General features: G+C 34.7%; 1 protein-coding gene across 18 annotated transcripts in view; it reads left to right on the top strand.

Annotated features, from left to right (window-relative positions):
• DMD (dystrophin) overlaps positions 1-15,312 on the top strand; it is a 1,148,985-nt gene that overhangs the window by 857,371 nt on the left and 276,302 nt on the right. For all 18 annotated transcript variants that reach the window (XM_077781657.2, XM_021553010.4, XM_021553014.4 and 15 more), the window contains one exon: positions 5,014-5,131. In XM_077781657.2, coding sequence (XP_077637783.2) covers positions 5,014-5,131 — 118 coding nt within the window. The remainder of the gene's footprint in view (positions 1-5,013; positions 5,132-15,312) is intronic.

Raw genomic sequence — 15,312 nt, 5'->3', positions numbered from 1 at the left:
CTTCATTTTCTGAAATTGTTAGCAAGTTTTTCCAAAGCATTCTTTCTTTCTAGGTGTGTGTATATAACACATTTTATTTAGAGAACCAATCAGTCACAAGAAACTTAGTTGTTTTAAGTAAAAGTTGTCTTGACTATACATTTTGGAAGTTATCAATTCGTTTTTTGTTTAAATTTAAGGTTTAGAGTCTAAAGTTTTTCAAAAGATGAGCCAATAATTTCCTCAGCAACTAATTAATAGAATTATGCTTTTTCTGAGGATATCATGGTGAGTTAGTTCAGAGGAGCAAATCGCTTCATAGAATAAGAAATTTATCTTCCTTTTCCCTTATATTCTCATATTAATCATCCACCTGTGCTCTTGTGGTTCACTGGTTTGTTTCATTAAACAAGGTTGACAGTGGGCCAAAACAAATCATCCCAAATTCAGTTGTGAAGTCTTAAGTCTTCAGACATGGGTTGTAAATGACAAAAGTTCTTCCAGTTTGCTGTTAACATGGAAGAGCAAAAATATAAGTTGCTGTGTTGCCCAAACATATTTTTTTTGATCACTCACTATTAGCATTCTTATACTTAGTATAAAATAGATAACAAGCTATATTTGACTGGGAGCATGTAAGCAGAAACCTTAACTCTTGTTGATATGTTTGAGTTCAGCAAAGGGAGATGGAAAGTCCTGGCTTTGGTGTGGGAAATGTTTCTTCAGATACTAAAGAGTGAACACCCATAATCAGCACTAATAAACAACTGGTCAAATGTGTAAGTCTTGAATTCAGCTACTCCACTTTGGTAACACCATAAAGTCAAGAAAAAAAAAGGAAAAAAAAAAAAAAAACAACTGGATACATTTAAAGATCCTATTATATATAGAAACTAACATGCCCAGAGTGTCAAATATGCAGGCTGTATATTATAAAGCTAGAAAATATTTTAAATCTCAGACTCAAACCTTGAAGTCCCATCAAGAATTTGTCACTCTTCACCTGTTTCAGTTTGCCACTTTATTTTTTAGCAATTTTTATGCAAGTTATTTCAGTTGCTGACTTGAACAATTTGTTCCGTACCTCAACACCCATTTTGTGTAAGAAAATCATAAAAGCTAGGAACCTGAAAATTGGATTTTTCTTTTGAGCAGCTGCCGTCCACAAATGTGGAAAGATTATTAAAAATGAATAGTATCACTTTCTAACAAACTCTAGGTAGGTTGCATGACTGTATCTCATTACTCATTATCATACATTACTGTGCTATCACCAAGCTTCATTATATTGGTATTCATAAATATATGGAAGAAAACGGAAAGCTCTTTTGGGCTTTAGAGATGTATTTGTACAGCTTTGCATGTCAGTGGTCCTTCACTGCTGACCTACTCATGTGAAGTTCCATTTATAATTAAACAGCATTTCTTTATTGAAATGTGTTATATAATGTTCTGGAGAATGTGGTTTTGTTCCTTTACAGAGGACTAGAAAAGTGTTGGTAGAGACAAATTTTATGCAAAAGAATTTTTTTATTAAAAACCCCACAACTTTTAGTTTAACTGACTCCCTAAGTCATTGTGCTTGTACTTTTGGTGACCTAGTGGGGATTGGATAGATTTCTGTTTCATTTATTTTGAAAGTAGTTTAATTATAACTTTCATTTCTGTATTGCCCATTTTTATATAGCACATTTGTTTCCATGTGCTGACATTCCAAATCAGAGGCATCTGGTCTGTTGCATCTGCTGTGTCTCCACCAGGGTGCCACTATTAATGAGTTTTTATTCCTATGGCTGTTGTAACAGTAACTTCTAATAGTTTGCACTTAGTTTTCTGTTGAGGATCGTTTTACAGTCTTAAATACTTGGCTGGATTAGTAAAAGTTTTTTAAAACTATCTCAGGTATTAATTGCTGCTGATTTTGGTTTGTAGGGGTTTTGCTGTTTGCTTTAGATCATTCAGCTAATACTTTAAAGCTATTCCATTTTAATTTTCCCCAATAATCATATTTAGTGATCTTTTAGTTTGTATTCTTCAAAGCACTGCTCTTCCTAGAATAATTAACTGTATTTTTATAACCCACAAAATCATCTTGCATGATCAGTTTATCCAGTCACAGAATATTTTTCTGAATATGATAACACTTGAAGTGGAGCTCAAGTGTTGTTGTTTATTTTCATGCTACACTACTGGAAGAGTTAGAAATTATGTGTTTTAGTAGCTACTTTTATCCAAGTTTCTATTGGGGTTTAGTACATAAACTGTAGGTACCATGTGGAACTTGTATTTACGAAATCTGTAAGATTGTACAAACTGGTAAAACTAGACCAATAAACATTGTAAAAATTTTGTAATTGCATTTGGAAAAATTCTACTGAATAAAATAGGACATTGTTTGGATAAAGTTCTCAGATACTTTGTATTAAATCAAAGGAAAAAAATTATTAGGAAAATCCTGCTTTTTCTAAGGGTAAGAAATCTGTTTTACAATTATGTATTATTGTCTTATGAAAGGTCTGAGAGTCTTCAGATCTGTTTATAGTGTTAAGAGTTTGTGTCCTTGAACTTTCAAAAATATACTCCTATGCATCCATAAGAAAATAATTTTATTCACATGAAATGGTAGAGGGAAGGCTGTCCACACAATCCATACAGGGATGAGATTTTTATATCCCCAAGGGAACAGCAGAACTAGCAAGACTCACTTTAAAGAGGCATTTCTAGTTTTCCTGAATGTCCAGTTCAGGAATTACAGATGGGTCTTGGGGGTGAATCCCTCTGTGAGCCCTTGGGCACAGATCAGCTCCATTTCCCCATTTTGGTACCGAGCAAATCCTTTCTGAGCTGTCCTTACCTAGTGCTTCATTTCTTACTATATGAAACATATAACAGGAGCTTTCTTTAGCAGTGGTAAAGCCACAGCATTTAATGTCTAGTTGAAGACAGGCTGGATCAGATAAATCACTATTTGTGTAGTCCAGTATTAAATTATATTTAGGAAACTTTAGGGAAGAAAGTCACTGCTTGCACAAGATCTTAGAATGATTTAGTTTGCTTTTCCTCCTCTAAACATTTTCTAGGTAGGGAAGTAGAGAGAAAGGGAAGCCACGGAATTATCTGAGACTGTTCTGTGTGTTTTAGTGTTATTCTGCACCATCCATTTTGGCAATATGTGTAATACAGATGCTGTTCAACTGCACTGGGACTGCTTTTCCTATTGTAAAATTCATGTCACTTGTCTTCTTAGAAAATGGAGTTTGGAAGGCACATAGATATCTAGAGATAGTAATGGCATCAGTAGATTTTATTTCTCTTACTAAGGAGAGACTACTAATGAGAAATTTCTTCTTTGCTTAATTATGCAAGCTGGTGTTTTAACTGCATGCCCCTGAAATTCAATCAGTATACAAGCTAAAAAATACCATCCAAGCTTTTGGGTATGACTTTAGAAAGCCAGTTATAATAGATTTTCAAAGACCTGATGCATAAGTTAAAAGCAAGATTTTCACAGGGTATAGCCAGATGTGTATCTTGAAAATTACCTTTTTTTTTCTAAAGAGATTGTAACTGAACAAAATGAAACTTTGTGGAGCTTTTAGTTTGCTTTTTATAGTACATGCTGTAGTTGCTGAAAGCTATATTCCTATGCCTTTTTGTTAATCTTATTGAACAGAAAATGGTATTAGGTCTTTATTTGTAGTCTTCAGCTTGGTGGAAATTATGCAACTATAGTCTGAAGTTGGAGGGTCAAATTTAAGATCAGACTCGCAGGTCTTTTCTATCCAGAACAGTCAGTGAATAACAGCTTTTTAAAACCAACTAGGATTATTTAGAAAAAAAACATTTTAAGGAGAGGAGACTTTTAAGACAATAAAATACTCCAGACACTTTATCAACAGGCAGGTGAGAATGCTAGCAGATTATCTAACCAGTGACTCTGTAAACAGCCTAACAAATAGAAATCCTTCTCTGGCCTTTGCTGCCAGCTTGATATCTGTTGAAGTGTGCCTACTAAGTGTCTGATGGCACACTGCTCTGTTTTGATGACTAAAGGTTGTACACGGAATAAAAGTAATTTATACTTCATCATTTTATAATAGATATTGCTGCTTCTAACTCCTAAGAGTGGGAAATCTTATTAGTATCTTTTCTGGAAACTCCATAATAGCTAGCTGAAGTGTCTGAATTTGGTCAGTCTTCTGAAGACATACTTGATGCTTCTTATCTGAGAAATGATTGTACTTGTCCTTGTTTGCTCTTCCCTAATCCTTTGAAATAAGTTAAATATGTACATAAATCTTATATGCCTTACTTTCCTTGAGTTTTCATTTTAATTTTATCTAAAGCTATTGTATTTTAGTTTTTATTGCCTTCTAAATACCACAAAGCTCATATTTTTCCCCATGAGAAACTCTTAATCCACTTCTTGATCTCTAGTCAGATTGTCTGGGCTTTATATATTGGTTTTAGTGGCATATAAATTATTGTGAATGTTAATTATTTTTTGGATAGGTAAGGGCTGAGGACAGAAAAAAAGTGACATTGACAGTCTTACAATGGATTTTAAACAACAGATGATAATGAAACATTAATGAAATATTACAAAATAAACAATTTATTAGAATTCATGAACTGATAGGAAAAGCCTGCCTTATCTGGCAAGAATGTAAACCTTTATATAGTTTTTTTTTAAATACACAGTAATATATCAGATAATATAGAAAAAGAGACCCCTTCTATATAGCTTTATAGAGGAGAATAGCTTATTCTGCATAATTTGACGTGTTAAAAATGTAAAACTATTGCTACTTTGTATTTAGTCTTACAGGTTCTTTAAAAATTATACTTGGTATTTTAAAATTAATAACAACAATATTTAGAAGGTCTAGAGCAAATTCTTTGTATTACTTGAAACATCAAACAATCTTTTTGCTTTAAGTCAAGTTTGCACAAAAAAAAGTCCCTGTATGTGGTCTTCTCAAAAGCTCTTTATACTTTTTTCTTTATTTTATTTTTGAATTTGTGTTCAACTAGGCAATACTACAGGATCTGGAGCAAAGACGTCCCCAGCTGGATGAACTAATAACTGCAGCACAAAATCTAAAAAACAAGACAAGCAATCAAGAGGCCCGGACAATAATTACTGACCGCAGTAAGTAGTGATTCTGCTACCATATGGCATTTCAGCAAACATGGAAAATGTTGTCCTATCATATAAGCATAGCATTCTGCAGATACTTTATGCCTTTGCCAGGAGGAGAGTTCCAACAGGTGACAGTTCTCACAAAGCTTTTCCAAACTGCATGTAGAAGAAATGTCAGTGAAAGTCAGTGATCCCATATTTCAGATTTTTCACTGCAACTTCATAGTGGAAGGACATTGTACAAAATACAGAATGTGAGCACTGAAAATAAAGAACTACATTTATTCTTACACAAGGAGAAAAAAGAAAGAATTCACAGAGTATAGCCACAGGCTTGTAAGAAGCTTTCAATTCCATCCCCCGTAGTACAGCTGCAGGCTCTTCTTTCATCTCCCCTCAGCTGACGCACAAGTCTGATGATGCTCTGCATTACTCTATTATTTTGTCAGTTCTGTTTTCCCTTTCCAGATTTAGCCAGCTAGCTGTGCCTAAGGTGGAAAAATTAGTAGGTTAAGTTTTAGAAGAAGCCTATAGAAGACGTAGTGTTGTCACTCACTAGAGGACAAAACACTCTCTCAAGGTCATTTTATAGAAACAGCCCTATTGATGGACTGCTGTATATCTTCAGTTATTATCTCAAGTTCTCACCCCTAGAAACTAAGAAAAAATGGATTTTTTTATGGTCCTCAAGGTCTGCTATGGAGCTTAGAGAAGACCCAGGCCAAGTGCTTTGCATGTGGACAGAGAAAATATATTTTTGGTCAATGCAAACTGTTCTGTATATCCTGGCCTGGAGACCAGGGCTTGCTCCCTGAAACTGATGACTGTGAGGGCACAAATATAGGCTAAATTTTTCTATCCCCATAATTGCAAACCTAATATATCTATATTCTTATTATCTCTTTCTTTTTATTCCATCAAGTATGTACATTACATACTATGTTCAAATCAAAATGCATGTTTGTACTACATTGTTGGTAGTCACACATATAAATGCTAGTTAAAGTATATCCTATGTGCAATAACATTCTTAAACTGGTATTGGAATATGCTACATAGAAAAGGAGAAGCTTTCTGTTTGAATTAAAATTTGAGAAGAAAGGGATAGTGCCTATATATTACATAAGAACATGTTGGACATGCAAATTAATTTTAGAATCACCTACTCTTTTGAATTCTTATAAATTTTGTACATATACTTTAACTTTACATGTTATGTAACGTAACATAAATGCTTATTCAGAACCAACACATGTAGTACTCCCATCAGTATTTTGTACTATGTTTTAATTTTTAATTGTGATACAAGTCTTCTGAAGTTAAGAATTGTAGACTTCAAAAAATGCAAGCATAATTCCTATATACTCATGTGAATTGTATGCATGACTAAATTTTGTTCGGTTGGAAAACTGCTCTTCACTTTAAGTGAATTTGCTGATTAAGAGAGATTAAATGCTTCTTTCTCATACAGCAAAGGAGAGCAGCTATCAGACTGTAAATCATGAAGGGGTAGCTCAACTATATAACAGATTTGATCTGTGGCTGGTAGTGTGGTAAATACATTTTACATGATTTGTATTTTTTATCCATAACAAAATCCAAAGTTATCCATTAGTTTTGAACTTTAAGTACCAAAAATTAGTTTTACTGTGATTTAGGAATTAATTTTCTATGCTGAAATGATCAATATCCTTATCTATAAAAGTGCAACTTATGATGCAGTAGATACAGGTCATGTCCCTTTATATACTTTCAAGTACATCTTGGAATATGATTTGAGCCATTTTTGGTCCACTTTTCAGAGGCAGCAGCCTAGATCCATGAAGATTTTTCATGTTTAGTTAGTTTATATCTGAGCAATTCTAGTAATGCTAAAAACTACTTATTGCTTTTGTATTTTAAGGAGACCATGATATTTCTGGAGGACACAAAGATGCTAGGACTTTACAATGTGACACACAATTTCTGAATATTTGCCACATATTACTCTCATCTAAAATACTTCTTCTAAAGAACAACAGTAATTTTTATATTTTTAATTGCTTGATTTTTTTTCTACTTGTGTGTCATATGAAGAAGATGGAGATTGCTGTGTTTGGTTTGAATTAGGCCTGTGGAATACAGGATCCACTTCTTCTGGCTGCAGCTACCTATGTAGTTCACCTTTCCCACCCCTTTACAGTGCTATCCTCTCCTGAAGTAGGGAGCCTCCTTATTCCCAGCTGGTTGGCTCTAGCTGTGTGCTCTCACCTACTGCACTCCTGTCCTGTACAGTGCTCTCATCTGCTACAGGTGTTTTGCCTTGTCCTCCAGCTCATACTGAGTTCAGCCCAGTGTGTTGTCCCCAAGCCCATTCCTGGGAATCTTGTTTACAGCCAGATCTGAACCTTGTGTTGGAGAATCTACTGCACTTGCTAAGCTTTGTGTATTCCTTGAAGCCATAGAGAGTGTCTGCTCCTCATACCTGTACTTTGCACAAGGGTCCTGCTGCAGGTCCTTGTTTACTACCTCATCCACAGACTTTTTCCTATTTCCTTCGCTCCTCATAAATACAAATAGGTTACCATGGTAATGTTTTAGCAGTTATGAGTGCACATTTAATCTATTCTGTTTCATGACCTGTTCATTGACACATTTGTGCTCCCCTGCAGCAGCTGTGTACCACCCTCACCAGCAGCCTTCTGTAATGTCACACTGCCAGGGGCCAAAGGTATCAGATCCCATCAGGAAGGAAAGGGAGTGATGGGCTGCAATTGGTCTTCATGTAGGAGCTGATAGACTTGACTTTATCTGGTGCACTCGCTGGGCTGAAGCACAGCATCTCACACTTTGGGAACAAAAGGATGAGATGAGCTAATTTGTGCAAATAGCTTAAACAATCACCTGGCCAATATCACTGAAGAGATATATTATAAATAGTAAATGAGAGTCAGATTCTCTACAAGAGTAGAGTTAGCTCCATACTTCATCATAGGATAGGTCGGTGTGTCATCAACTGAAATTAAACCCTGAAGGTTCTGGCTCCTGTGCTAACATTGCTAACCCTTAGCTAAGTCACTCTTCTTGAAGAAATATCTATGTTATGTTTATAAGTTCAACTTTGAAATATATTTAGAAACCTTATTTCCATTTTAAAGTATTAAAAAAAAAAAAGAGGTAAACATGTTATACAAAATTTAAAAAAAATCAAGAGACATTTGTTAGAAAATGTCTATGATAAATTGCAAAAGAATTCTATAATCATTAGAGCATTTTCAACAGAGTTGTCATAGTATTGCATAGATTCTGTCTTTCCTATGAAGTAAAAGCAGTAGTTAAAGATAAGCTCATAAAATTGAATTATTTCCTAAGAACTTTTTTTCTCCACCCTTTGTTATCTGCGTGAAACTGCTGGATCTATTCTACATGCAAAGACCTTGGCTCTATAAACTAAAAGTTGTGTTATGTTTACATAATATTATATTTAAATCTCTGTGTCTTCTATTTAAATCATAGTTTGTTTACAACTTACACACTCAAGAATATGTAAGAATAATAATTACATTGAGGAAGAGTTGTGGGAAAAAGCAACATACCTCTATGCTCTTTTAATGTAGAAACATTCTGTTCTAACAGAACCATATGCTGTACAATAATATTTTTTCTCTCTATAATGCATCACAGCTCCAAAACACTTTGCTTTATGGCTGCTGAAAATGTTGCTTCTTTAAAATGAATGGGTTTACAAGTGATATTGAATTTTTAAAAGTAATTAAACTTTGAAAATTCCTTATTTTCCATCCGTCTTCATATATGAATACACAAAGTTGGTAAGAAGTCAATATAGAAATACTTGAGAGATAATAAATTTACAGTCTTACAATCAGAAATATCAAAGCAATTATAAAGACTGTGTTAGATCTTGCTCGATCCTGGAAATATAAGAAACTTATGAATAGTAGACCTTCCTGCTGCTGTGTTCACACATGTGCAAGAGGTAACAGTGCATAAACCTTTTGTGGTTTTACTTTGTTAGTGATTTACATCCCAATGTTTTAATGTGTTTTCTGGTTGTGTAAGAAATCAAGGAGGTATGGAAATCCATATTTATAAAATAGTATGAAGAAATTATGTCTTAGTAACAAAGTAAACTCCCTTTCAAGACTATAAACCAAAGTAAAACATATTCCTTTAGCAATTTTGTGAAATTTATTGTACTCTCAAAATATCATTTGAGAGATTAGTTAATTCTTATTACATCAAATTCATAAATAATAGCAATAAATACAAGCATTTCAAAGAAGACTATTTTGATAAAGAATTATACTTTGGGACAAAATTATTCCTTTTGAATTTTTTGATAGTTTTATAAAACAAGTTTACAAGTATATGAGTAATTATAGATGATGTCTTTAGAAGAGGTATTTTGTTTTTGTGGTTTGTTGTTTGTTTGTGTTTTTTGTTGTTGGTTGGTTTTGATATTTTTGAAGAACAGCTATATGCTATAATTGGTTGTTAGCAGAGCCGCATTTGAACTAAACTGGAGAGAGTCTGAAAGTCTCTGAGCCACAACATAAAAATGCCTTTATTTAGTAGTTTGCTGTATTTGACAGTTTTACGGCAAAATCATCAACTTGTCATCACTTTAACAACAAAATATATAGAAATTCCAGAGTGAATTACAACTGCACTGCTGTTCTCGACATCTTAATAAAATAGCCATTTCCACTGTACTGCCATCCATGTGGTTTTCTCTTAGAGCTATTGACTACAAATGATGAGTTTACCACTTGAAAAAACAAATTCATACATCCTGGGATTTGCCATCCAGTAGTAAACCCCCTAGCTGCCAAGACCAAAAATGAAAAGTGTAACAGAAAATTGTATTTGTATACAGTTTTCCAGTTATCTTGTTAATATTTTTAATCTGAATTACTGAATAAATCCTAATTATCTTTTCTCTAAATTCCACATATTTGAAGAACATTTAAAGAATTTGAATTTTCATTTGTCATATATATGCAGTTTATTAATCATCATGATGTACCAGTTTACAGCTGGCAACTTGTTTTTCCAACAAGAACTTTACACCATAGAAATAAAAACAGAGAGAAACAGTTGTTTTTTAACAAAATGTCAATAACAAGATAAAACTATATCTCTGAAAGGGGTAGAATGGTACTGGGAAGAGTACAGAGGTTGAAACCTGCTCCTTGGTGCATGTTTGCTGCTGTAGGACCTGTAAGAAAGTCATGGGACATCTTAAGAAAGAGTAGGAAGTTATTTTGAAATACTGGGGAGAGTTGCCCTTTAAGAGTGGTGATAACATGCTCCAGAAATGTTTGAATGATTGGGGAATCCCAGTTATATATAACTTCTCAGGCTACATGTACTAGAATGTGGTTCAGTGGACAAAGGGGCAAGATCTCAGCTGCCTGCTTCAGGTGTTGTGGTCCTCCCAAAATGGCTTTGAGACTAAGGGTGACTAGTCTTCACTTCTGGTTGTATTCTTCAGCAGGAATGGCACAGATTTTTTGGTAGCCCCAGAGGTCATAAGTGATGTCATTGGTGGATTTCTTGGATCTCACATCTCAATCCTGTAAAGAAAGATAATTACAAAACTTCATGTTGGTGGTAATTCATGTGGAACTGGCTAGTTCTAGGCCAGATATTTCTAAATAGGTAAGAACAGAGATAAGAACAAAACAGATAAGTTTTATGCTGCTAGAAATCAGTCTGTGTTGGAAGACAGGCACGCTGGATTGCTGTGACGTAGAGGCACTTAGTTATGTCCAAAGTATGTCTTAGCAGCAGTTTGTCTCCTGTCCTACAAAAGGAGAATGGTTGATCAACTCTCTCTGGAGAAAACTACGATCACAAAGTGAGTTCTCACCCAGCTGTGAACTCGTGAACAGTAAAGACAAAGTCCAGTGAGGAGTGTAAGGCTGTGCGACGGGGGCAGACCTTTCAGTAAAAGTGATATTAATTACTTTTCTTAAAAGCCTTTAAATAATTTCAGCTAGGCCCAAAAGAGTGAAAACAAACAAAAGCCACGAACAAACCACCCGAAATAAGGATAGTATGATTTGGTAGGGAGATGTTTCACATTAGCAGGTTACACTTTGTTGTATGATGTAGCCATAGGTACACTAAGTTAACTGGTTGAAAGACTTGAGATATGCCCTCACCTGACAGAAGAACATACTTTCCTCTTTAGCCTCAGGAATTATTTGGTACAGCATTGCAGGGCAATGGATGGAATTAGTAAAGGTGGTTAGTCAGAGTACAGATAGAGAAGGTCTTGTAATTTATAGTGTCAAGACAATTTAAGTCTATTTAATATTCCGCAAGTCACTCTGCTGTTCTTCAAATGTTTGATAGAATTGGATAGAGTTAATACAATTGATTTTAGTAAAAGAGACAAAACATAAATCCTCAACTCTCCACCCCCAACCTTCAACCTACCCAGCCACCAATTAGTTGAAACTGTGACACAGAAATTAGTAGACATGAAATGACAGAAAGTCTTTTCAGCAGGCAAATCCTTTCCCCAGGTACTACAGTCTGTTCCCCTACCATGGTAAGTGCTGTTCAGTGTTGTCAGGGTCATCTTTTCCTTCTTCTAAGCTCCAGAGGAGTAATATCCTAACAGATTTGTTTTCTATAACTACCTGCCTTTGTTCCTAGAGTCTTTGTGAAAAAAATTGCCATTCATATATCCATTTAATGGAGTTTTCTCTGTCTTTAGTTTAGCAAGAGTAGCACCTCAGTAGCTTCAGAAAAAAATAAATTTACTTGCAAAAGTGTTATAAGCAAAATGCAAAGGGAAGATATGAAACTGCCACAGAGGATGAGATAACAGATCATACTCATGTAGGTCTCTGAAATTGTTAGTACCATGTATTTCTGAAAAATATTGAAGGATTCAATAGTATGCAAATATGAAATAAACTGAGATTGCTTCTTAGGATACCAAGTCTTTCACATCTTAATTAAAGAAGTTAAAATATGATTTTGAAACATTTAATTGACCAAAACTGCCAAGAGTATGTGGTTCGTCGGGAAAGCAATCACTGAGTTATTTTAGAGATTTCAACATATTTAACAGTATCTAATGTGAGGCTTCCTATTTACAGTGTTACAGCAAAAAAAAAACCCTGGCTTTGATTACATTGCATTTCAAAATTGAATTCATTCTCATTTTTGCAAATGTTAATTAACATTTATATAAAATACTTTAAAAACTGAAAATAATAAATGCTAAAGAGGTTTTATTACGTCTTGTCAGAAGAAGTAGAATGTTCCATTGACTTGTGTAGTGGCCAGATAATTAGAAAGGAATGTTTTCTCTCTTTGATACTGGAAAGACTCAGTCAATTTGCAATGATAAATGGGGTAATATAAATAATTGTCATCAACAGTGAAGATGCTATGTTCTAGTGGCTTCCCATACATGGTGACTTTTGTGAGTGAAGTCACAGGTGGAAAGTGATGGAAGTCTTTCATCCTTGAAAGCAAAGTCAGGCAACAAGTATTCCTGCTCTCATGTAGCTGGAACAGGACCTGACACCCTGTGCAAATATAAACACATGAACTAGGGAATAATTTAGTTGTGTCTGTACTTTTAATCAGTAAAAAAACAGGCAAGGTAAAGATAAAAAAAAATATTCCAGGATAACCTAAGAATCCATTATACACACAGTGAAAAGTCAAGACCTTATTGGTAAGGTGGGTACCAAAGCAGGAATTGTCAATTCTTTTCTTGCAATATATGATTACATCCAAGGAACACTTGCCATTCTTAATTTTTCTTCACAGAAGAAGTTCCCTGCCAAACACTAAGCACTGACTTATCCCGAAGCCTCACATCAGTTGTATGATAGTATATGGATTTGTTTGGTTTTGCCTTTAGATATCAATGAAAATACAGTAAGAGCAAACTTCTTGCACCACTAGAAGTTAGAATGACCTCAATTTAATTTCCAGATCTGCTACAGACTTTGTTTATAATTCCAGAAAAGTCTTTTAATTTCATGTGTTCAGGTCTTTATCTAGTTAAGGTGGGTTAATATCTCTTATCCAAGCATTTCTTTGCCATATCTCTTCAGAAGACTAGATTTTTCCACCTGCTTTGTTTGAATCTAACAAACCTAAGTGTTTGCTGTTTTGGTCCCTGTTTTAAGGCAGCACTGTGTTAGAAATAGTAGCTTGCACAGAACATTTTAAATTTAACTAGAAGCAGACATGTAAACAGTAAAAATATCTGTTTTATTTTTATCTTATTCATGATGATACAAAAAGATGAGCTATGCTCATGCAACAACTCATTAGTCAAAATGAAAATAAATGGAAATAAAAAGGAATTGTTCAGAATGAAAGTTTTGAGAATGTGATCAAATTATTTATTCACTGACAGATGGATGGGCAATATTTAATGTCCACAGTTATTTTAAATACTGTGTCAGAACAGTATATATTCATTTATACCAGACCATAATTTTATGTAGTAATTAGAGGGCAAACAGGAAACAGAGGTCCTGCTCAGCAGAGATTACAAGCTAAATTTAGATGCCACATAATCAGCCGTATCAGGAAAATGCAGGTTGTGGTGTACACTGTGTCCCATCTCATTTCCTAAAACGGATGCAATCCACAAAGAACATATATTGGAACATGCAGTTGTTCTCAGACAATCTAGTTAAGCACCCTGAAGCATGTTTGGCCTAAGGATTTTCATTTGGCTATCCTCGATATAAATTTATTATAATTTTAGTTTTGCTTGAGCCAGGAAACCGACTCAAAACCGAATACAAAGGCAGTGTTTTACACAGCCCCAAAGCTCCTTTGCAAGTCCAACCTGAGTAAATACTGGTTTAGTCTGTGTGAGAAAGATCTTAAGATTTTGGTGAGTGGTTGCACCAGGTGGTGATTTGATTCTGGTATGTATACAAACCATCACTGGTTATTTATGAAGTACTGTAGGTCATGCAAAGAATTTAAGTTTATTACTGGCTTCAGGACCAAATGGTGACTCTGAGGCTTTTCAGTCTGTGTTTGGTGGCTAACAGTGTTTCAGCCTTTATCATACCAAAAAGAGAAAAACCAAAACAGTTCTGGAGACTACCTACTTCTGTTTAATCTTTCTTATCAGCAAGCCTATTCCATAGCAGGTGAATGACTAGACAGAGGACAATCCCTGGTTGAGTAACAGCAGAGGGTGGATAATGAGTACTCTGATATTTGGTGAGAAAGTGGTGGCATTTGGGCCTGTTGAAACTTAGAGCTTAAAAGAGAATATTTAGAAAAAAGATCTATTTTGTTATATTTTAATTGGAGAGGAACTTGTGTACAGTCGAGCGAACGCCTATGCTATGGAAATTTTTGCTGGAAGTGTCAGACTGTGTTTATGTCTGCTTCATCATCTTAAGTTTAGAAATGACTGCCATATTTCAGAGCAAGGGATGTAATAATTTTGCAGAATATTCATTACAGTCTCTCTGCATTCCTGTACTTTTGACACTTGGCTTCCTTCACTGCAGCATAATATTAGGATAGCAAAAGTAATGGTTTAATCTCTTTGTTGGATAATTTTCTTTGCTTTATTTTATGCCATTTCCCAAGAGTATGGTAAATGCAGACTAGAACAGAATAGACTATTTCAGTTGGAAAGGACCTACAGTGGCCATCTAGTCCTTCTGCTTGACCACTTCAGAGCTGATCAAATGTTAAAACACTTTTTAGGGGTATTTTCCTCTTAAATGCTCTTAGACAAGGGGCATTCGCCACCTCTTCAGGAAGCCTCTCTCACTATCCAGCCTCTTTCTCAGTAAAGAAATGCTCTCTAATGTCCAACCCAAACCTGTGTTAGGTTCAAAATTTGCTGAGTTTAAGCTGTATCAGAATGGTGACTTTGAAGTGTTTGTCTAAAGTGGATTAGGTTCAGCCCACAGTGTCTCACCAAGTTTTGATCTGTGTGGGGGTACCATGGAGAACACGAACAAAGCACTGATATCTGATTAAAAGAAAACACCCCAGAGCAAACACAACACCTCAGACAAAAGAAACCAAATAGTAAAAGGCAAGTTATCATGTCTTTCTTTTTCTCAAAAATGGTGTAATTGATACTATTTTTTATCTTTATTAGTTAAAATATTGCACTAAGATGACAGATATGATACATTGTTAATTGGGGTTTTTTACTACTGTTAATG

This window comes from Lonchura striata, chromosome 1, assembly GCF_050655825.1.
Source record: "Lonchura striata isolate lonStrDom1 chromosome 1, ASM5065582v1, whole genome shotgun sequence".
In the NCBI taxonomy this organism is placed as follows: Eukaryota; Metazoa; Chordata; class Aves; order Passeriformes; family Estrildidae; genus Lonchura; species Lonchura striata.
The sequence above is the reverse complement of the archived record's forward strand: the minus strand, read 5'-3'. Positions and strand labels throughout refer to the sequence as shown.